The sequence below is a fragment of the Aethalodelphis obliquidens genome, unplaced genomic scaffold (assembly GCF_003676395.1).
Source record: "Aethalodelphis obliquidens isolate GAN/ISIS:26980383/991018 unplaced genomic scaffold, ASM367639v1 scaffold112, whole genome shotgun sequence".
Taxonomy (NCBI): Eukaryota; Metazoa; Chordata; class Mammalia; order Artiodactyla; family Delphinidae; genus Aethalodelphis; species Aethalodelphis obliquidens.
Genome location: NW_020838056.1, coordinates 163,312 through 186,494, shown reverse-complemented (window position 1 = coordinate 186,494; position 23,183 = coordinate 163,312). Strand labels below are relative to the sequence as shown.

The following is a 23,183-nucleotide window of genomic DNA, read 5'->3' as shown; positions in this document are numbered from 1 at the left end:
AAAACTGTTTCCCCTGGGCACGTCATTAAATGATCAGTCTAGGTGTTGAATCCGAAGCCTTTACGCACATAAAGCTGGTTTCTCCATGGAAGATAAAATATATTCACGGTGTTGTGTAGGAAAGTTGGGATAAACTATAGACCCCAAATCAAATTAGAAACAAGAAAGAAAACGATTATGATCCTCGCTCACCGTGCTGGTTGCCTATTCATCGGTGCTGAATGGTGAAAGGGCAGGTGAAAATTTTTATGGCTCAGGTTTATTTTAAACCTGAAGTATAAATAAGTGCGACTTGCAGAGCCATCCTTGCAGAGTAGTCGGTACAGCCAGTTCCTCATGGTTGCCTCTTTTCTTCCTGTATCTGGAATGCCTATCTTGTAGTCATTGAGTACAAAGCAAGGTCTGGCCAAGCTTGGCCAGAATTCCTGTGAGGGTGTAGCAGTCACAAGGTGGCGCTAGGAGATTTTCCAAGCCGGGAGAACAAGGGTTGCCGGGCTCGCTGCTTGTAGCTGCCCACCCGGAACTGACATCACCAGGGGTCCTGGTCCGAGATGGGATTTGGTTTTGGCAGAAGTGAATGGCCTCTTCCTCCATGTGGTAACATGGTCCGCTTCTCTGAGTGTTTTCCCAGCTGGTCATCCATTTACTTGCAAAGCCCCTCTGCTGTCTTGCTGCCCCCCCCCCCCCCGCCCCAGCCATCATTCTAGCACCTTCTAGTCCCCTCTCACCTCTTCTTTGTACCAAAGTAAAAACTACAAATTTAAACAGAGGGATTTTTGCCAAAAAGTAATTGATTGTATTTTTCTTGAATGGGATCAGACTCAACCCTTTGTTTTCCTTGAATAGCACAAAATCGGTGGCGTGCCTTCACTTTGAATGAGGAATTTAAAAAATGTTGTCAGTGAGCAATAAGTGTTTAAGCACGAGTGGGGATGCTGTCGCATTTAGAGAGCGCGTGACGGGCTGTGTTTGTGCAGGTGTCACAGCTCCGGCATGAACTGTCCATGAAGGATGAGCTGCTTCAGTTCTACACCAGCGCCGCAGAGGAGAGCGAGCCGGAGTCTGTGTGCTCCACCCCGTAAGTCACCCAAGGGCCTGTCTAGAGGCCAGAGCACTGGCTGGCGGTGGTCCATGTGCTTGGAGTTGCCTAGACAGCATCACCTTCACTGGCAGCACAGGTCAGCTGCTCTCAGCCTTCTGTAAGCCAGACATCTCTGAGTGCCTCCGACAGATGGATTTTCCTATTCTGATGGGATTTTAGTTTTCCTCTTCCTGGGTCTTACTGCTTATTTGTCAGTTCAGATTGGTTTGGCCTGGCTGTTAAGGAGTAACAGGCTGGACTCTGCATTTGGAGGAAATACAGGGTTCTGGAGCCAGCAGTGCTGTAGTGGGTCCTTGGGGGGGTGCCTGGGGGGAGGGGCTTCTCTGTGTCAGCAGAGTCTCCTATTAGGAACATGAACTCTAGAGCCCGATGGCCTGAGTTCAGATCTTGGCTCTGTGGCTCGTGGCCAAGTTATTAACCTCTCTGTGCTTGTTTCCTCATTTGTAAAGTGGGCATAATAATAGTACTCAGTTCTTAGGGCTGTGAGCACTGAATGGGTTCATACACGTAGAGTACTTAAAATAGTTCTCGGCACATAGAAGGCATCCCAGATCGTGTAGGCTTCAAATAGAGTTGGTTCCCCCAAAACCTGAGGCAAAGTGGCAGCAAAGGGTTGGGATGTGGCTCTGAAGTGTTGTAAGCCTGTGCTGTTTTCCTGGTGGTGAGGGAGCAGCCTGATGGGTCATTGTTACCCCTGCACCTTTCATGAGCTTTCCTTGAAACGGCCCTTCTTTGTGCTTCTCCATCGCTTGCCAGGTGGTCGGAGGAAATGCCTCCCTCCCTAGAAAGTGAACTTTCTCCCCCAGGTTGAAGAGGAATGAGTCGTCCTCCTCCGTCCAGAATTACTTCCATCTGGATTCTCTCCAGAAGAAGCTGAAGGACCTTGAAGAGGAGAACGTTGTACTTCGATCAGAGGTGAAGTGCACTCCCTGCCCTCGTCCCCTCTGCAAGGGTGGTGGTCCCGTTTTGCATGTCCGGTGAGAATAGCAGTGATTACAGCCCCGCCATCCTCCAGGGTGATGGTCTATGAAAGAGCCATGTGGACCTGGGGTCACAGCCACACCAAGTGCCCAGGGGGCGTGCCTCATTTATGAGCTGGGCATTGCCTTCAAAGGGCAGCACATACTGTCCGGGCTGCAGCAGACAGACTGGTGAATTACGCAGCGTGAGGCTGGGTAAGAGTGGCAAACCCTTCTCCTTCTGGGTCAGGGCCAAAGCTCCTGGAAAGTGGGGCCTTGCCGTGGTGGTCTCCAGCTCGGACGTAGAAGTGACTTGGAGGCCTGGTGTGAAAGCCTCGTTTTCACTTTACTGCAGGTCAGATGTGCCCTAAGAGTACCCGAGAACTTGGAGACATATTTCTTAGACAGTTAACTTAAAAAGGTTGAACTGAGTGAGGCAGCTTGGAAACCCGTGCTTTTGAGTATTTCTGATTGGCTAGTCACTGTGGTGGGTACTTTGCCTTCATTCTTTTTTTTAAAAACATCTTCACAACAAGGCTGGAAGCTGGTTACTCTGATTCTCTTTTACAGTAGGGAAAACCGGGACCCAGGCTACTAAGTGTTTTGATTGCCGAAGATCTTGCAAATTAGTGAGCAACAGAGCCAGGGTTTGTAAGTCTCTGTGGCTCCAAACCCCACGTTATTTCCCTTCACCCACTACCCCATCCAGAAATACAGATGCATGCAAATTTGGTACTTTTTGTTTAATTATCAGTGAGTTTATGCTCTCTAGCCAGAGGTGTGGTACAGCCCTATCTATCAGGCCCTTGTCTGTCAAGTTTGGGCTGCATGTTCACCTAAGCTGGCCCAGGGCTCCCCAAAGTCCCTCCAGTAGGGCAGACCACCTGTCACCTCGAACTTGCCTCACATGTTGGGAAGAGCCTCATGTCTGGGCTTAACAGGATGCTCTTCTGCCTGAGGAAAGGGTCATTCGTGGCTCTTAGCCATCAACCCTTCCAGCTTCTCGTTTACTGATGGGAGACATAAGCCCAGTGCGACCAAGCTTTCTCTGCCAGGCAGTGGCTGAGCCACGACTACAGTCCAGTTTTCCCCATTCTGAGTTCCAGCATCTGCCCCAAGTAAATGCTCTAGCCCCAGGCGCACAGCAATTTGTCCCTCTGTTGGAATCTTCCCCTAAAGCAAGCGGAAGGAATCTGATCCCAGCCACAGATTCCGGCTCCTGCATCTGGCTTTCAGGACCGTGGCATCTCTGGGGCCAGGACCTGAAGGCTCAGAGATACCTCTCTGACTGGGGCATTTTCTTGGGGCCTTCAGGTGTCTTATCTTCCCACCTTTTCAGCCAGGAGCAAAGCCATCCAGAGTCCGAGGGGTAGCTCTTGGGTCTCTGAACTTTAATGCTTTCATATTCTACCCTGTTTTTACTCAGCTGAATACAACAGGTCTAACTCCCACTCAGAAGCTCAGAGGATGGTGCCCGGCACGTAGTAGGTGTGCTAAGTGTTAGCCATTCTTGTGGTGGTGATTATCCTTAGAATGCCCACGGTAGGCAGGGCTGTGTCTTAGCCACTGTTTGGGTCACAAGGGGGTCCATGACTGTGAGCCAGGGCAGACACACGTGAATAGACAGGCCGACGGATAGAGGGGGCGCTCACAAGAGTTTCAGCAGCTGCTTCGTGTGGTGCCCTCTAGTGGTTGGGCTTGACTTTCTATATCTGAGGGCTCAGTGGGTCACAGCTGGGGAGATGCTGAAGGGCAGCTTTCCAGACCCAGGTTAGCCCTTGCTGCATCCCCTAGGCTGTCCAGGTGCGACTGTGGGATCTCTGACCTGAGCCTTGTCCACAGGCCTGCCAGCTGAAGACGGAGACCATTACCTATGAAGAAAAGGAGCAGCAGCTGGTCAACGACTGCGTGAAGGAGCTGAGTATGGCCTGGCCCCGCCCCTCCTGTCCCCCGCTTTTATTTTCCCCACCTGCCATCATTAAGACCAGACGGATTTGCATCCCCTGATAGAGTGTGGTCTTCCTGCCAGCCTGGGCTCAGTAGCATTTTTTCTGAAAACTAGAGGCCTCCCCTGATCTTGTGTGGCTCCCCTCACCCTCGTGTATGAGACAGCGGGTGCGGTGTTGTCAGCCATACATTCCCAGTCTCTCGCAATTAATTAAAATTCATTTTAATTTTGGCTTTCTGCTGGAATATTGGTTATCGAATGTCTGAGTTAGGTCCAGCATCGGAGCCCTGAGCTGAAGATGTGGAAGAACAGCCTTATAGTATCAGTAATTTGATGTGTAAACGTTGAGGCCAGAGTTCTCAGCTTTGCAAATACGATGTGCTTCCCCCCACCCTCTCCATTATAAGTTTACACGTTAAGACAAACGGGCAACACAGTATTCTGAGTGTCAGCGAAACACTAAGTCAATGAAACGCGCCCTATGTTTAAATCTAGTCAAATGAGTTACGGCTCTGAATATGGGTTGAAAACGCCCAGGGGAATTGTGTTGTGCATGGCGATAGTTCCTTTCTAGAACAGAGTGCAGCAGGGGTGCCTGTTACTGATGGGGGTGTGTTCCTGTGTGGAACGTGCAGAATTGGCCAGAGGCGCCTTCTGTTTGCTATAGCACCTCCGGACTGACTGCGAAAGCCTGCCCGATTTTCTCTGGGGAGGTGGCTCTGGGCAGTGGGGTGAGGACCCACACAGAGCCTGCGAGCCACAGCCGGTGGGCCGGTTCCTCCTCACGACAGACCGAGCCCATATAGGAAGATGGGGACTCTCCCTCCAAGCCATCTTCACGTGCCCTCTCCACTACTCCCCCCTGTCTTGTAATAAACATGTTGTTTTCTTGGACAAACCACAAAGAAACCATTCTCTCTGGCTCTTGTGACTGTCGTTTCTTGGTCAAAGGGGACGCCAACGTGCAGATTGCCAGTATCTCAGAGGAACTGGCCAAGAAGACGGAAGATGCTGCCCGCCAGCAGGAGGAGATCACACACCTGCTCTCTCAAATAGTTGATTTGCAGAAGAAGGCAAAAGCTGTAAGGCTTCTGTTTCTCTGGCCGATGCAAAACTAGCTGTTCTGAGATCGAGAAGGGGCATTTACCCCAAAGACAGTGCCCTTTAGATTCATATTTTAGGAATTTGTGCCATCCCTTTAGAGCTTTTGCTAAAGCTTAGCGGATTCAATAGCATAAAATTTGTTGCCCTGAATTGGCAAGGGGATCACATTTATCACCACTTACCTCCGAAGAAAAATCTGCAAATGAATAGAACTCTTTAAGAAAGGTAAAGGGGCTGTAAACAGAGAGTTTGGGAATTCAAAGTCTGAATGATCCCGTTTGGTATTTGTCCTTAGGGCATCTGTATATTCTGCAGTAGAACCTTGTCGCCTTTAGATTTAAGATGAAGCAGCGGAAAAACAATTAAGTTTCCCCACGTCAGGCCTTTGCTAGAAGCCTGAGGTGAAATGCTTCCAGAGAGCGGCTGTGACTATGGAGGGGAGGGGTAAGCGATAGGGAATGAACGCCGACACAGGAAGTACGCTGCCTTCCAAACTATATAAAAGACAAAATTTTACTCCAGTATAAGATAAAATCTCCCTGTGGACGTGTGATAGGATCATAACGGATCAGGGAATAAGAGGGGAAAAGTTAGACTTTTCTACGTGTCTTAAAAGAGAAGCTGATTTCCCTTTGCCACGTTCTAGTGTGCAGTGGAAAATGAAGAACTTGTCCAACACCTGGGGGCCGCCAAGGATGCCCAGCGGCAGCTCACAGCCGAGGTGAGCGGCTCTCCCTCATTTCATCAGGGCCCCGGTCCCAGCTGGGGTACATCAACCTCCCTCCAACAGGCTGTGTGGGTCCCGTCCATCTTAACAACCATTCTGATTTTGAATTGAATGTCATTCTTACTCCTAAGGCAGCTCCCAGTTGAGCTGACGCTGGTCGTGAGCACCTGGGAGGCTGGGCTGTACACCAGCCTGGAGCCCGGCGCTCACGGGCCCCCGACAAACGTTCCAATAAGGGAAAGGACACAGAGCACGCCATGTCAGAGGAGCCCCGTTCAAAGACGTGGCAGGAAACGAGGGAGTGATGATTCGCCCTCTCGTTTGTTTTCTCTCAGTTGCTCGTTAGTGTTTTAGGAGATTTCGGAGTCTGCAAGTAAAAGAAAAACTGTGCCTTGAGCACTCTTTGGCCTCAGGACACAGGGCGGCTGGTCCCCTGGAGGGCGGGAGCCTCTGGTAGTGATCCTGGTGGGTGGGTGGGCGGTACCAGGTCTCACATCCCAGCCCTCTGCTCTTTCCTGGTGTCCCGCAGCTGCGCGAGCTGGAGGACAAGTACGCCGAGTGCATGGAGATGCTCCACGAGGCCCAGGAAGAGCTCAAGAACCTCCGGAACAAGACCATGCCCAACACCACGTCCAGGCGCTACCACTCGCTGGGCCTGTTTCCCATGGTGAGTGCCCGCCTGCTGCCTGACCCCCACTGCCCACCCTCAGGCCAGCGGGTGCTCCTGGGAGGAGGGTGGGTCTGGAGCTGAGCCTCTGCAGGTGGCTTCTCCTTTTGCAGCTTGGATCTGGATCCGAGGTGAGGGCTCGCGAGCCCAGCCCGTGGCTTCTTAACCACGTGAGACGAATTGGTTCTTTATTTTCCGTCCCTCTGAATCTGTCTTTTCTACTCCTGCCCTTGGAAGATAAATTTAGTAGGAACTAGATATAGTAGGCACCTCAGGTATTGGGAAGGCACTCTCTATTATTTTCCCCCCCCCCCACCTTTTTAGAGTATGTGCTATTTTGGGCTCACAAGCGCCTTCGAGAATTCTTAAATTGCCTTAAGCTTCCGCTGGTTCTTTGTATGCTTATTAACCGTTCTGGTGGCTTTCGGCATCTGTGATCTGAAAAAAGATTTCCCTCTATGCTGGGTGTGACGTTTTTGTATTTTTCGTCTTAGTTCCCCACAATCTTGTTTCTTTCACCCTGGCCTGATCTGTTTCGTGTTTAAGCTTTAGGGGAATGTGGTTGAGAAGGGGGCTTTCCAGGAGGCTGACCTCTCCCTATGGGCAGCACAGGGTGGTGCCCCTCTGCTGGTCATTTCCCAGTAGTATTTGGGGAACTTTCTCATTTTATCTTCTTCTGTCAGGCTAGGGCCCCTTGAAGGTGGGGACCATGTCTTATTTGCTCTTTCCTCCTTCCCTCTCTAATACTCTGCACCTAGCCCAGTGCTTGGTATATTGTAGGTATTAGATCTGGATGACTGGATCAACAGACTGAAAAGCAAACCACCATGAACTTTGCAGGCTCTATTTCCATGCTTTGATGAGATACCAGTTCTCTCTGAGGAGAGAAGAACTTTTGAGAGAAACTCCCCTAAGTGAACTAGGAGTGGAGGGCTGTATAAATGTTTGTGAAAGTTGGTCCCTTTCAAATTGACCTTTACTTAGGGCTCTTTTTTCTTCACAGATTCCCCCTCCCCATTGCAGACACTGTCACCCAACCCCTTGCTGTCGGAACCACTTTTTCTAAATCATGATCTTTTCTTCTTTGATTTCGTATATGAAGTCAGGTGCGCTCTCTCCACCTGATTGAAATGTAAGGGAAACCAAAAAGAAAGACACAACGTAAATAAGTCAGCTTTCCAAGAAGCAGATTGGTGATCCAGTGATTCCAAGAATCCCAGTGAAGGCAGCAAAGGACAATATATCCCCTGAATCCCCGTCTAGAGCTGACTATGCTCGGCTCACAGACAGGCCCGTGTAGCTTTGTACACTCCCTGCCTCACTTTCCCTCCTTCCCGGTTTCACATCTCCTGGCGCTGTCTTGTTTCTTGCATGCCTGGGGTTCACTCTCCTGTGTTCCTGCTCTCAAGGAGAGACCTGCACTTTAACGCTAAACCAGGACGTAAGAAAAGTTGAATTGAAAGTCTGCACTTGGGTTTCTTCTGGAGAGATTGATTCTCAGCGTTTATTATTTGCGGAGGTGGACCTTTTGTTTGCCCTTTTTCTGCTGTTGGCAGAGCTCAGTTTTTGAAGACGGCTATTTTTAAAGTGCATTATGCATGAAAGGTATTTAAGGCAATCTAAAGCTTGCATCATGCCTGTGTCTCTGGAGCAGAACACCCGGCTCTGCCTCTCTTGCTCCCAGCCCTTCTAACAGCTGAATAAAACAGTGAGTAGCAGGTTTTGCTCGAGTATGTTCCCAGTTCTCTTGCGTTATGGCCAAGAGTTCTTAATCTGGGATCTACAGACAGGATTCAGTGGGCCCTTGAACTTCGAGGGAGGATGATATCTTATATGTTCATTAACCCCTAACTGTATTTGGTGTTTCCTTCCTTCATGAAGGTAGGTAACAAACCACAGCGATATTAGCATCCCCGTGACTTCGTTATCCATCGAAATCACAGCTCTTTTCATAGCACATGTCAGTGGCCACAGATGTCCCAAGACACCACCTGTGCTAATCTCCGCTTCAGTCATTACCAGTCCTGAAACCTGATCCTGTGTGTTACTCTATCATACTTGCAGTTATTAATATTTTAGTAATTAACTCAGTATATCTGGCTTCCTCTTTAATCCTAATTATTTTATTCATTTAAGAACATTATTCTGAGAAGGGATCCATGCTCATCTCCAGATGGCCCAGAGGGGATCATGGCCACAAATGTCACAGACCTTGCTTGTGACTTTTCTTCAGAACAGCAGTGTCATTAGTAGTTTGGTATCTTGTTTCTCTTAAGTGGTATGAAGGTCCTTCCCTTGTGCAGAACTTGGAATGTAAACAGTATTAAGAAAAATAAACTAGTTTAAAAATTACAAATTCCAGACGAGAGCATCCCCAGTGGACTGGGGGGCCCTGGAGGTGGAAACCCTGGAGGAGGCCCCATGCGTTGTCAGCTGGGAAGCCACTGGCCACAAGTGACTATGTAAATTTAAATCACTTAAAATTAGTGCAGTTAAGAATTCAGTTCCGGGCTTCCCTGGTGGCACAGTGGTTGAGAGTCCGCCTGCCGATGCAGGGGACACGGGTTCGTGCCCCGGTCTGGGAAGATCCCACATGCCGCGGAGCGGCTGGGCCCGTGAGCCATGGCTGCTGAGCCTGCGCGTCCGGAGCCTGTGCTCCGCAACGGGAGAGGCCACAACAGTGAGAGGCCTGCGTACCACAAAAAAAAAAGAACTCAATTCCTCAGTCACACTGGTCACATTTCACGCGCTCAGTAGCCACCTGTGGCCAGTGTCTCCCATACTGGATGGTGCAGAAAGAGAACATTCCCGTCACCGCAGGAAGTTCTGTTGTTCGGCACGAATTTAGCCCTTCTCTTCAGGTTCTCCTAGGTGGTGTCCTCCTCTGAGGCCTCAGCAGGTGCTTTTCTGCACACCCTGGTCCTGTCGGCATCCACCTGCGTGAGCATGAGGGATGGCTTGTCAGGCCCCGCTTCACCCAGTGAGGCCTGGTGGGCGGTTCAGGGAGAGGGGTACTCAGCAGGCCCCTCCATTGCTGAGTCTGAGCTTGGGGCTTGGCCCGTCCAGGAGGTGAGAAGTCCTCAATGACTGGTCTTCCCCAGACCCACAAATTCACAACCTGGCTAGAGAAAGACGCAAGTGGAGTGTTCAGAGAACTGACAAGGTCTTCATGTGTTTGCTGTCTCCTTGGGGAGGAGAGGAAGGATTCCTGGCGGAAGTGAGATGTGAGCCGGTTGTTAAAGGTGGGTGGGCCGCAGATGGTTGGCGGGCACGGGAGCTTTCCCTGCTGGAGGCCGGGGATCACAAGAGCAGAGCCCAAATGACAGCACCCATCCCTCGGGTCCTCCCCCGCAAGCTCTCTGCCTCTTCTTGTGGTCACTGCCACAGCTCCATGGTTTAGCCCAGGGAACATAGGGTTTGCTATCAGACCCTCAGTTCATAGAAGCCAAGGGGCTTTACACTCAGCTCCATGGGGCTCGCTCAGCCCGGCATTCCGCCCGTGGCAGATGCTGTCACCCTGTGTTCCGAGGCCTCGGTTTATGCTGTGTCCAGGCTGTCTTCGCGCCTCTTCTAAAGACAGAGCACTTGAATTGCTGCTCACTCACTGTGTGTCTCCCGGCTTTTCCCAGGACTCCTTGGCGGCGGAGATCGAGGGAACCATGCGCAAGGAGCTGCAGCTGGAAGAGCCCGAGTCGCCAGACATCGCGTACGGCCTTGGTTCTCAGCTCCCAGGGACTGTGGGGTGGGCCTCAGATGCCAGCAGTGATCGCTGTGATCCTTCCGCAGACAGTCTAGACTAAGGGAAATTAGAGAATGCTGCTGACAGCCCCCGTCCTCCTCTGGTTGGGTTTTAAATATATATTATGAACTTGCAGAAAGTTAGGGAAGGACAGATGTACTTCCCATCTCTCTTCACACAGGCTCCATCTTGACACCACCGCTCATTTTTATCTTTCTTTTCGGTGGAAAATGTTACTTAAAAAAATTTTGACGTCTGTCAGGAAAAGAAAAATAAGATGCAATCTGAGATACAGAGGGCTCTTCGGGGGATGGGGTGTGAGCAAGGCTTCCGTTTCCTTTCTGCATACATACCGGCCTGTGCCATCTCTCTTCCTAACTTAAGACCTTGCACTTGGCCTGCTCAGAGGTGTAAGGAACCTGTGGATCTGATTTCATCAAGTTTTCTCTGTACCCAAATCCCATAGACAGAACTTAAACGGGATCCTGGAAGTGACCAGTCCCTAAGCCTCGGTGCATATGTGAAACCCTTTGCAGCCCAGAAAGAAGCAGCCATTATAGAAACATACCTACCTTTTTCTCCTTAAAAGAGAACAAATGAGCATCAAAGTGTGGTTCTGCTCTTAGAAATGGCAGTTTCCAGGAAATAAAAAAAGACTAATTTGGTGTTTATCATCTCATTATAGAAGTTTTTAAGACTAACTTTAAGTCTTACTTTTTTTTTTAATATGAATGGTCAACAAAGACTCATTCTGCAAAAATTTATTGAGCCCTGTTATGTGTTGAGCAGTGAACACTGCCCTCCTGGAATTTGCTTTCTAGAGACTATCATGAGAGAAGAAAACTAGGTGGGAGACACAAGTTACCATTAAATATATTTGTAGGGGCTTCCCTGGTGGCGCAGTGGTTGAGGGGGACGCGGGTTCGTGCCCCGGTCTGGGAAGATCCCACATGCCGCAGAGCGGCTGGGCCCGTGAGCCATGGCCGCTGAGCCTGCGTGTCCGGAGCCTGCGCGTCCGGAGCCTGTGCTCTGGTAGGAAGCAGTATAAGCTTTAGGACACAACCACGTAGTGGAGCCCTGAATTCTGTGGGTATTGAGTGTCTTGAATTCCAACCAACACCCAAAGAAACACGTGAAAGGCACAGGGTGTCGGGTTGCTTGGGGGTCACGGTGGGCCAGCTGCCTATTGGCTTCCCAGTGGATAGTGTTTGGAGGGTTGAACTCCAGGGTCATTCCTGCATTTGCTTAGTCACGGATGATGTTGTGCATTCTCCCCAGTCACCAGAAGCGAGTCTTTGAGACCGTAAGAAACATCAACCAGGTCGTCAAGCAGAGGTCTCTGACCCCGTCCCCCATGAACATCCCTGGCTCCAACCAGTCCTCGGCCATGAACTCCCTCCTGTCCAGCTGTGTCAGCACCCCCCGGTCCAGCTTCTACGGCGGCGATGTCAGCAATGTCGTCCTTGACAACAAGACCAACAGCATCATCCTGGAAGCAGAGTCAGCAGACCTGGGGTGAGCCAGCCAGGGTCTTTTATCTTTCTGCTTTGGGGACAGGTAGGGGGGATTGAACACAGGTTCGGTAATCAGAAGAAGGGGGGCTGATAAGAGTCGCCTGAAAAGTGTAGACCTTTCAGTTCTCAAATCTGTGATCCAACCGGCTGAGCTCATGCTTATCTTGATGCTGCTGTGTTGACCAGTTTAAAGAGTTATAACAGGATGCACCAGAAGTCGGCTTTTCTGTAAAATGTTGGAGGAGAGGAGAAATAACAATTTTTTTCTGTTAATCTTTATCTGTTAGGCTACAGACCAGACATTTGTTTCATGAACCCCTTTGTAGCTTGGATTCTGAAAGGCTGAGGAGGACTCAGGCTTGGTCTTGTGAGCAGAATCTGGTTCGCTTCAGGAGGTGGGGTGCAGGGTGTCTGGGATGGGTCCTCTTCAGTGGTGGTCTGTCCCTCTCAGCCTGAAGTTCTGCAGGACCCCACCACCACCGCCATTTCATTGCCCATCCTTTTGCTATGACTTCACAAAATTGGCTTTTCTGACTGATGGGTCAGACAGTTGGAAACTGCTCTATCAGAACTTTGGGTTTTTCTGGACTTTATCATTTTTCTTATTGAAGTATAGTTGCTGTACAATATTATGTCAGTTACAGGTAGGTGTACAACATAGTGATTCACAATTTTTAAAGGTTATAGCCCACTTAGAGTTATTATAAAATTTTGGTTATCAGCCTGAAGAAGGTTTCTTCCTAAGGCATCTTGAGGGAGATGTTTTGTAGGGGTTGGATTTTATGTAGTGTGTGCAAATTTGCAATGCACCTTAGTGCTCCCTCCTCACCTCCCTGAGGAAAAAAAGAACCAACAGAGGGAATTGTTATTCTGGACAGGCATTTGTTTCCCCATTTTAGCCTGAATTTCAACTGCCTTGGTTTCCTTAAAAGATCCACCTGCCACCTGGAAACTAGCAGTAAGGCCGTTGTTGTCTAGCGCCCCCTGCTGGGTGCTCCGCGCTCACGCCCCCGTTTCCCCTCCTTCCAGAAACGAGGAGCGGAGCAAGAAGCCGGGCACGCCGGGCACCCCGGGCTCCCACGACCTGGAGACGGCGCTGCGGCGGCTGTCCCTCCGCCGGGAGAACTACCTCTCGGAGAGGAGGTTCTTCGAGGAGGAGCAGGAGCGGAAGCTCAGGGAGCTGGCGGAGAAGGGCGAGCTGCTCAGCGGCTCCCTGACGCCCACCGAGAGCATCATGTCCCTGGGCACGCACTCGCGCTTCTCGGAGTTCACCGGCTTCTCTGGCATGTCGTTCAGCAGCCGCTCCTACCTGCCCGAGAAGCTGCAGATCGTCAAGCCGCTGGAAGGTGATCACAAGGGGCCTCGGCCCCTCTCTGCCCTCCTCAGCGACTCTCTGTGGTCCCTGATCCACCACCGGAAAGCTGGCAACCTCTGTAACGCCTACTCGTTTTTCTTCCGAGATAGCCACCCGCGCTGCTGGTTTGAGTTCCTCTGAGTGCCCAGGCCTCCACCTCTCCCGGTGCAGGTTTGGAAATGCACACACAGGCAGCCCAGACTAATCTCCAACACAGCCAAAGAAAAGAAAACGTGTTGGCGCCGGTTTTCCTAGTTCTCTTTCTCTTGCATTTAGGACCTTAGAAGTACAAATCTTTTGGGGAGGCAGAGGCGCTCCTAACATCCTCAGAGGTTAATCAGGACATGCCTGGAGGTGTGAGAAGTGTAGCCAATTGATGCTTTGACTACTCAAAAAATTTGGTGTCAGGGAGGGGGTGTGCAAAGCAAACGCTGTAAGTTGTTTTTTTCAATAACCAGGTGACCGCGGTTTGCTATTTGTTGACTCACATGTTCCGCTTTGGTCTTCAAATATAGAGGGTGTGGCTTTCCGCAGATGCAGCGTTCTGAGCAAGGCTTGTAGACCTCCACAATTTGGGGGCCGGGAAGGGGGTGGCTGTGGGGGCGAGTGAGTCCTGTCCCTCTTTAAGCCTACCTTTCCCAGGGGCAATTCACTTTCTAGTGTCATGGACACCCTAGATGATTAACCCCATGGAAAAACTCCCCTTTTTTCCTTCTTTTTGCTTTAGGCATTATAACATGTGTTCCCCTTACCTACCGCTACCCTGCTGAGAGCCACTAAGTGCTTGTAATTTTCTTTCTTTTTCTTCTTTAGTTTGGAAACCCAAGAGAGTTTGAGAAGGTATTTCAGAATTCTACTATGTATCTAACACAAAGCCAAATCAGAATTTCTGTAAGGCAGTGTTTCTCACCTTTTTTTTTATTACCCTCTTTAAGAAGCCATTTTAGACATGAATTCCCAATCCCTCCCCCCCAGAAAAGTTAATGCCATAGATATATGTGTTATATGTGTATCTGTGCCTGAAGAGGGTACAGTTATTCACCCCAGAAGACCCAGTTTTCAGCCCTGGGGGGCAGTATCACCCCTGTTAGGATGCATGCCGTAAGATGAGGTTGTACTTGTAAAAGACCCAAGAAATGCTGGATGCCATAATTCTCCAAAGGAAGGAAGAGGGTGGGCGAACATTCTTTTTTCATAATTACTTTTTAATTGTATAATTTAGGTCCTTCTTAGATTTCAGAAGAGGGATGGCTCATCCTTTTTCTAACTGTTTATTCAGTTGTAAGCTTGGTGATTGTTTTCTGATCCATAATTATGTCTGTTTTTCTTTCAATAAAATCTTCCATTTCTGCAATTTTACTTTTTGCCTTTCTTTTCTTTTTTCTCCTTTGTCTCTCAGAGGTCATTGGAATTTATCATCTCTATCTTGTCTGCTTTCTATATTTTACTTTGTGTTTCATTAGATCATCTAAGGATATGTTTTTGGATTCATTTTCCAAGCATTTTGTAGGAAGAGATTTTTTTTAAAGTTATTTTGACCAGTTCATCCTTTTCTCTTTTAATCTTGTGACGTAGATAGCAGGAGTTTTGTGATAAATTAATAGAATAAGAGGAAATTCCATTAGATTTGCAAGATAAATTTCAACTCTAGTACCCTGCTCACCAGGAACCCATATCACTACCATTAAAAAGTCATGTCTTATCACTATGGGCTGTAAGGTATCCTCATGATAGAGATCTGTCCCTCTGGCTCCATTTTGTAGTGCTCTGACTTCTTAGTTGTTTAAAATACAACCAATATTTTTTTTCTTCCTCTCCTCTACAATTACTTCTGTTACCATGTTTAATTTGATATGGTGAAGTGCTGACATGGAAGTCTGCCTGATGCTGGGTTCATTACAGCTCTAACTGTGGTGTTGGATAAGTTACTTTACCTTTTTGAGTCCTGTTTCCCTTATTGTGAAATAGGGCTCACATCTGCCACACAAGATTGTGTCAAGGAATAAATGTGATGTGTTTTTATCGTGCCCAGCATCTGATAGGTGCTTATTAACTTGTAGGCTCCTTGAACTTGCCCCTATTCCAGTAATTCAGATATAAGGGCTAGCCTTACCAGTGTTGAGACCTGGACCAGTATTTTGCTGGGGCCAGTGTTCTTACATCCTTTTCCACTGCCACCAAGAAGCTGATAGGATTCCCATGCTCTCCAGTGGCCCAGGTAAATGTACCTGTGGTGAGGCCCCTGGAGAATGTTGGCTGGGATCATAGCAGATAGCCAATCTGTGTCGTCCATCTGTGTCTCCCTTACCTATTTAATTAATCTTGCTATCTGCTTATTGGTGTCAGCCAAAATAACTGGGCTAGGTGTTTAAGAATGCTAGCACTCTTGTCTCTTCATCTTATCTTACACGTTTTAAGCAGGTAAAGGACAAACAAAAGATTCAAACTAGAAAGAGATATATCGGCATTAAAAGGATGAATCAGGCAGTATTTTTCCCCTCTATTGTGCTCTTCCTTTCTGATTGATTATAACCAGATAGTATTTCCAAATATAAACAAGTTAATATGTAATTAGGGAAAAGCATACACTTCCAAGCTGTACATTATCCAGCAGGTTTAGTTCTAACTTTTAAGCCCTAGGTGCTCTGCTGACATACATGGATTTAGTTTTCTTCGCCTTTGTTGACATGAAAACCTTTTAGTTAGAACAGTGGGGTGTGGAAAGAAAGCAAACAGAAGGAAAGGGGCAGTGACCGTAATTACGTTTCTGCGCTGTCCACGCCCTGCTCCATAGACCATCCTGGTGCCAACTAGGAACATGAAGGTTCCCCTCTTTGCCTGCCTGACCCCAGCTTCATTCTCATGTGGGCGGGAGAAGGTGATGGTAATGGGAGGTAGCTAATAGTACAGCAATCCTCCTGCTTTGTGTTTGACAAATAAAGGAGGCCAGGAGGGGTGGGCACGGGAGGTGGTGGGGAGCTGGGGAAACGGGATAGGAAAGAGACAACAAAGGCTCTGAATAAGGCAGAAGCCCTCACACTCCACCTCCCATCCACTGCCACGCCTGGACCACCACGTTTGCTCAGGCCCTCAGAACCAGTCAGGAGTGGAGATGGTCCATGAGCTCCATGCATGGCATAACTCACATGACAGTCAAGTTTGCAGAGGTTTTCACCAATAGTCACTTTTGTAGAATAGAAAACACCTGTTTGAGAATTAGAACACCATTCACGTGTGTTACTGACCTGATTTCTGAGGCTCACATTATGTGAGGCCTCCTCAGTGCTGTCTGAGAGGTGGTGTTGATGGTAAGAGGCTGGGCACTGGAGCCAGCCTGGGTTTGAAGGCTGGCTCTGCAGCCTCTGGCAAGTCACCTTACCTCCCTGCGCCCGGTTTCCTCATCTGTAACGTGAGGATGGCAGGGTTATCCTGATGACTGAGTCAGTAAGTGTAGGCGTCTTAGAAGAGAGCCTGGCCCTTAGTGCTCAGTAAAGGTTGGCTGTTCCATGAGTAAAGGAGGCCTGAGGCGTGGGGTAAAAAGGCACGTGTTACGCATCTTTCCGCATAAACTTTCCATTGTAATCTCACTAGATTTCCTTGCTCTGCATTTTCAGGGAATGCAAAAAACTCCATGTACTTTAGCAACTCTCTGTAGCCTCATTTCTCTCTCGGACTCATGCATGGGGTGGGGAGAGAGATGGGGCAGCCTGTTAAACAGATGAAGAATGGAGGCCCACGGGACTCTTTTCCGGGCCCAGACCTCCAGCCTCAATGAGTTCTTTCCCGGTGCGTTGTAAACGTCTAGAACCCCCTTCAGAAGGATGAGGAGATCTGCCACTTCCTTGACATGGTTCTTCACTTTCCATTGTGTTGACTTTCCCTTTAGTCCCCTTCCCAGTGTGGCCATGGCCACATTGCATCTGGGGATTTCTCATCTTCCTTGTAAGACCTGGATGCGCCGCCCCAAGCTGGGTGTCGTATTGCCTTGTTTAAAATTTGTCCCCAGTGCAGTTTTGTTGCCAGGAATGTGGACATGTGAACAGTGAACACACAAACCGGGGGCCCATTTTGGACTATTATGCGTGGAGGTCCCCAGGAGTGGCAGGAGAAACCCCACTGGTGGGACAGTGTGCATCTCCTGGCAGGCCCTGGACGCCCACGGGGAAGCTGCCCTGCCCGCCATTTATTCCTCCATATTCTCACTGAGCCCAGGTTCCTGGCTAGTTTTCAGACCTATGGTTTGAGGAGGGAGGCAGGATGAGTTCACAGAAAGAACTGGGCCTTTAGCACTGAACCCTGGCTATGCTACCACTAACTCAGTGACTCTGGAAGTTACGTAACTTCAGTGAACCTCTGTCTGTGAGGTGTGGGTAATAATACTTAACCTTGCAGGGCGATTTTGAGGAGTGAGTCTAGGAGATAACATGTAAACCAAACTGCCCTGCTGGTATGCCTCCATACAGGATAGCTTGTTAAAAAATAGTGCCGTGGCACCTGGGACTCAGGATCCCATGCACCGGTTTGTTTCATTATATGTACCTTGCATCTCTTTTCTTTTTTGCATTTAGAGTATTTTCTAGTTATATTCAATAGGTTGGGGTTACGTAGATTGCTATCGTACTTGGGACACTTAAAACCGGGAGAGACACCTAAGTGTGTACAGTGTTTTCTCTTTTAAGTGGATTTGAAATTGCCCATTTGCAAAATCCTTTCAAGACTCCTCGGCCGAGACTGCCCCATGAAGAGTTATTTCCCAGCAGTGTTTTGGAGGCAGTGCACTCACTGGGCACAGCGGAGGGTCGGGGAGTTCAGTTACACTCCTGGACCACTTCCTGACCCCACTGCCTGCTTGCCTGCCTTTCACTTCTCTTTCATCTTGACTCCTGAGCTGCTGGCCCCTGGCATCCCTGGTTCCCCTTTCTGACGTTCCCCAGGGCATGCTGGTAGTCGGGAGGGATTCTTGCCCTCCCAACAGAGGATGCCCTCGGGCAACCAACAGTGAGTGTCTGGGAGTTCATTGAGAACTGTTCTCAAAGTCTCTCTGTTGAGCGTGGAATGTTATTGGTGTGGCTAGCTTCTTCATCTGTGGAATGGGGATAGAATGCCCACGGGCGGGGCACCCACAGTACCAGGGCCATGTGAGGGGTATTAAGTGTCCTAAGGGGGAGAAGGTTTGCTCTAGCAGGTGGGTTGGGCAGAATCCCGGCACAGAGTAACATGCTAAAGGTTCTGAGATGTAGTGCCTCAGTAAATACACTTCTTAACCGAAGTTTCCTAAGCAGACTTGGTCTTGGAACACCTCTCTTTGGGAGCACCGGGTTTACCTTCCAGGTCCTCAAGGACGCACTCCGGTGTTATTACAGACCTTGCTTGGTGTCATCCGAGTCCCAGGCTCTGGTGTCAGCCAGGAGATGGGCTCCTCTGCTTCAGACCTCTGTGTGGACTTATGTGTTCTTAAATCACGTCTCTTTAAGCCAGTTCCCACTCCCCAAAGCCTGCAGCCTGTCAGGCTTATTGGCGGAATACAGAAAACCTAGGTAAAGGAGGTAACGGCCGTGCCCACCACTTCTCTGTGTGCTCCTTTAATTTCTTTTTGCTTTTCTCTTGTTGTGGGTCCTAGAGTTGGTTTGACATCGTCTTATTCTGCCTCTGCTCTGTCTTCCCTGTTCCCAGCTGTGTGTACTTGGTATAGAATCCATACACATTCCCCCCTCCCACCCCTCTTCTGTGCTTGCCTCGCTTATCTTTTCCTCTTCTATTTCTAAAGTGATTCTGTGTTGGATTTGGGGGTTGACATCAGTTGATTAAAATAAAGAGTTTGTCACCAAACATCCTTGTCACATAGTATGGCGTTAATTTTACTTTGTAAAAAAATTGATTTTCCTCCTTACTTGGTGCCCCTTCCAGGCATGGAAGGGGATTAGCACCTGCTGCACAGCAGGAGGGGCAAGGGAAGCTCAATGGGTGTCCCTACCAGAGTCCACCTGTGGCACCCAGGGCCCCCTGGGGCTCACGCTCCGCACTGGAGGGTGGTGAAGAGCCATCCGCTTAGACCCCCGTCCTAACCCTCTCTTCTCCCTGTCGCCCCCTCTGCCCTTTCTCCTGCAAGGTTCTGCCACCCTTCACCACTGGCAGCAGTTGGCCCAGCCTCACCTCGGGGGCATCCTGGACCCCCGGCCTGGTGTGGTCACCAAGGGCTTCCGGACGCTGGACGTTGACCTGGACGAAGTGTACTGCCTTAACGACTTCGAAGAAGATGACACAGGTGACCACATTTCCCTCCCGGGCCTAGCTACCTCCACGCCAGTTCAGCACCCAGAGACCTCAGGTGAGAGGTCCCGAGCACGCGTGACTGTCTCAGGCAGCAGAAGTTACCCGAGCCGGCCTCAGGCTTTCCCAGAGGAGATGCAGGAGCCGCCAGCGGCCGAGGAGGAGGAGGGGTCTGGTGAGGGCATCGCGATCACTCCTGTAAACCTGGCATCTCTACCGGAGGCAGAGTTCCGGGCCATTCTCACTTCTGTCCCAAGCGCCATCCGTAGTGGCTCTCTGTCTGTAGCTTCTGCTCGTCTGTGTGGGTGATGATGAAAGCGTTCCCACTGTGCGGTTCCGTTTTTTAATAGAGTCTGATGCCTCCTTTTGTAACAAATGGGTGTGGCTCCCTGCCCACCTTGGAGGTGCATGGCCCGGTGGGCTCTTAAAGGGGAGCAGGAAAGGCTGCTAAAAAGAAGTGGATTATTGCCCCCTACCCGCCCTGAGCATCAGCTCCCCCTTCCTGTTCTGGCTCTCTCCCCATGTCTAAAAGGCAGCTTCTCGGGTCCCCTGGTGACTTCCAAACTGAGCTGAGCTGAGTTGGGCAGTTTTAGGGGCAGTTATGAGTGCTGGATCGTTCAGAAGGTGAATGAGAGGATCTGTTACCTACACGATGCATTAAAATTGGAAGAAGCCCAGAAAGTGTTCAGGATGTCAGAGATCACTTCATAGATCAGCCTGTTCCCTTTCCTAACTGCAGTGAAGGCGTATGTGTTTTCTTTCCAGCTTATACATGTGTTCAAAGTAGATTTTTTTTTCTTTTTTTTTTTTGTGGTACGGGGCCCTCTCACTGTTGTGGCCTCTCCCATTGCGGAGCACAGACTCCGGACGCGCAGGCTCAGCAGCCATGGCTCATGGGCCCAGCCGCTCCGCGGCATGTGGGATCTTCCCGGACCGGGGCACGAACCCGTGTCCCCTGCATTGGCAGGTGGACGCTCTACCACTGCGCCACCAGGGAAGCCCCAAAGCAGATTTTTTTTAAAGTGTTTTAGCAATACTCCTTAATCCAGCAAACCCTGAGAGGATGTCAGTAAGCTTTTTTAGAGAGAGAACTCTAGATGGATCTGGAAAGAGCACTGGCTGATCTCTGTGCCCACCTCCCTTCACCCCAATATTAAAGATATGACCATGAGGTTGCAGAATGACACATCCTAGGCCTCACTGGGATGAAAAGCTTTGTGCCCAGGGCCCTGGCATCACAGGGTCACGTGGTTTACTATTTACCCCAGACTTCCTGGACCCCCTGGCTGCTTGGGCTGAGGGGAGAGACCCAGAAAAAGATGAATTAACCCAATGTCGTCATCCTCATGACATTCCCAAGCCACCAGATTTGAGGAGAGGCCGTTCATCTTTGTGACTGATAATTTTCGTTCCTGAGAGGTACGACACCCCCCATAGAGTACAGGGCAGGAGAGAGCTGAGGTTCATGGTGGTGTCTCCCATCCCCTGGCTAAGTTCACACACCTCTGGCCAAGGAACTTTTCTTTTTTCTTTGACATGAACTTTAGAGGTATCATCAAGTAAAAAGGATAATTTAGCACCTGGGTTTATTTATGTCTTATTTTAATTTTTAGCCACTGAGTTACCAGATTAAGCTTGCAAGGGAATGAAAATGCACATTATCTAGGGTCTTCTCACTTAAGAAAAGGAACCCTTTTCCCTCCGGTACTGTTACCTCCCTGTGTCTTCGGCACTGGTGCCCCTCCGGAAGGCAGACCGTGGTACAGGAGACACTGTGTCTGCTAATTTTGTGGCTGAAGGGGCAGGCATCGTGTTGAGTGTGGTGACCCCTCCCTGCAGCCTTGCAGGTGGATTAGAAGGTGAATCCTGTAAATTTAAAGAAGCACCCTTCGGTTTCTCTTGGAGAAGTTGTAGAAAAGGACTAAAGCTTATCAATTCAGCTAAGAATATCTCTCTGAGGACAGAGGGAGCAAGGGGACCAGTTATGAGGAGCTAAGTCCTAACCACTTTCCTTACCACACACAAAGGCGTATCCATTGCTTCTTCCCACCTTCCTCAAACCTGCAGCAAATCCATCCCAGCAACTTGGAGGAGAGGCACACCGACGTACAGTGGAAACTACAGAGGAGTCACAATGGTAGCGTGCAACCAGAAAGAATTATATAGATCGCTGAAGGTAATTTAGGGAAGGTCTGATCATCTCGGCAAAGGTTCTTTCGAGCTTATTTTCTGGGTAAGACTTGATAAAAGCTCAGTGCAGGAGGGAAAGACACGGACAACGATCTGGCTCTTTTTTCCCTGTGGGGAATGACAGAACCACTTTGATTCTAGGAATGTAAGAAGCACGTCACTCTACATACATCATCCCGGGGACCCTGAGTGGCATTACGCACACAATCTTGGAGTCACAGGCAGACAGATAAGTTTCATTGGGAAAGCCTGGGGCTTCCTCTGTCTTGGAATTTGTACCCCCTGCTGGCCTGGTTCCTGCCTTGGTCTGCCCTTTCCTGTTGCCAAACAGCACAGTTCCAGGAGCTGCCATCTGCCTGGCAAGACTTAGTAGGGAGAACCTTTGAAGACAGAAGGTGATTAACCTTTCTTTTGTAACAACTGGTATTATGGGAGGAAATTGGGAAAACTTGTATATTAGGCACTTTTGTCTAGAGCCTGCTCTCATGGAGAAAACATTTTGAGTACTGAAAAATATTTATTAATATATTTTAATATATTATTGTGTCATTATTTGATTTTTATAATCCCGTGTCTTTAAAGAGGATAAATCCTTGTTATATTTGTAAATAATTTAGATGATTAAAATGGACTATGTAAAACAATTTTTAGATTACAGTTTTACTTTATTTCAGTAGTATATTTTATGTATTAAGTCGTATAGAAAGTGCACTTTTATCAGAAATAGACATAATCTCGTACTGCCAGTGTTCTGAATGTTAGGTATTTATGTGTAGAGAAGAGGCTGCGTGTGGTAAAGGATTAAGGTCCGAGTTTAAAGTCACACAGTTAGGTCAGCAGATGGTTGGATGGACAGTCCAGGTGAATTATCGTGGATGCCTTGATTCTTAAAGGAGAGACAGAGGCAGGATTAAAGCAACACAGAAGAAAGCAGAGGTCAGTTTACTTAATGCTCATACACATGGAGACCATTTCCAGTGGGAGAAATATCCTAAAACAGGCTCCGATAAATCATGGCAGCCTGTCTGGCAGTGGTGCCGCAGTGGAGCTGTGTGTCATTTTTGAGGCTGAGCGTTGAAGGCAAAAATCACATTTGGTCAAAAGTGCCCCTGAAAATCCCTGAAGCTGCAGCACTTGGGCCCCCAGAAGCAAAAGCCAGGAACTAGCTTCTTTTGTAGCTTGCTTATTTGATACGTAGGTCCAGGCTCTGTTCAGGAGAGGTTACGTGAAGAGAAGGGAACAGCTGGTGGTTGAAAGGAGGCAGACAGAAAGCTCGAGGAACTGTGTATCACTCCAGCCTCCTCTGGGGCAGGGGCTGGTATGAGCAAAGCCCCGGGTGGGCATCCTCTTGCACTGTCAGTCCCACTGCAGAAGCAGGACCCAAAGGGGCTTGTGAGGGAACGTTGGCCGTGAGGACCTGATGAAGGTAGAAGGGAAAGTCTGATACATTCGATTCACAGACCCTCTGGGAAGGTTCCTTCTTATCTCCACCCAGGGAGTTGACAAAGAGATCCCACTCTAATGAGAAGACTTTTCAACCCCACCCTGGTGTGTAGCAGTGACAGGAGTTTGGTTATTATGGACAAAGCTGGGGTCTGCTCTCACGCCC

The 23,183-nt window shown here is 49.2% G+C and overlaps 1 protein-coding gene across 15 annotated transcripts in view; it reads left to right on the top strand.

Moving 5' to 3' along the window:
* TRAK1 (trafficking kinesin protein 1) overlaps window positions 1-23,183 on the top strand; it is a 104,199-nt gene that overhangs the window by 68,897 nt on the left and 12,119 nt on the right. For 6 of the 15 annotated variants that reach the window (XM_027097098.1, XM_027097092.1, XM_027097097.1 and 3 more), the window contains 10 exons: window positions 978-1,078; window positions 1,909-2,017; window positions 3,904-3,982; window positions 4,961-5,091; window positions 5,760-5,834; window positions 6,370-6,507; window positions 10,137-10,213; window positions 11,525-11,761; window positions 12,790-13,106; window positions 19,224-19,559. In XM_027097098.1, coding sequence (XP_026952899.1) covers window positions 978-1,078; window positions 1,909-2,017; window positions 3,904-3,982; window positions 4,961-5,091; window positions 5,760-5,834; window positions 6,370-6,507; window positions 10,137-10,213; window positions 11,525-11,761; window positions 12,790-13,106; window positions 19,224-19,559 — 1,600 coding nt within the window. Of the gene's footprint in view, window positions 1-977; window positions 1,079-1,908; window positions 2,018-3,903; window positions 3,983-4,960; window positions 5,092-5,759; window positions 5,835-6,369; window positions 6,508-10,136; window positions 10,214-11,524; window positions 11,762-12,789; window positions 13,107-19,223; window positions 20,267-21,715; window positions 22,220-23,183 lie in introns of those variants that run through there. The other 9 variants (XM_027097093.1, XM_027097101.1, XM_027097104.1 and 6 more) reach the window with 6 other exon arrangements.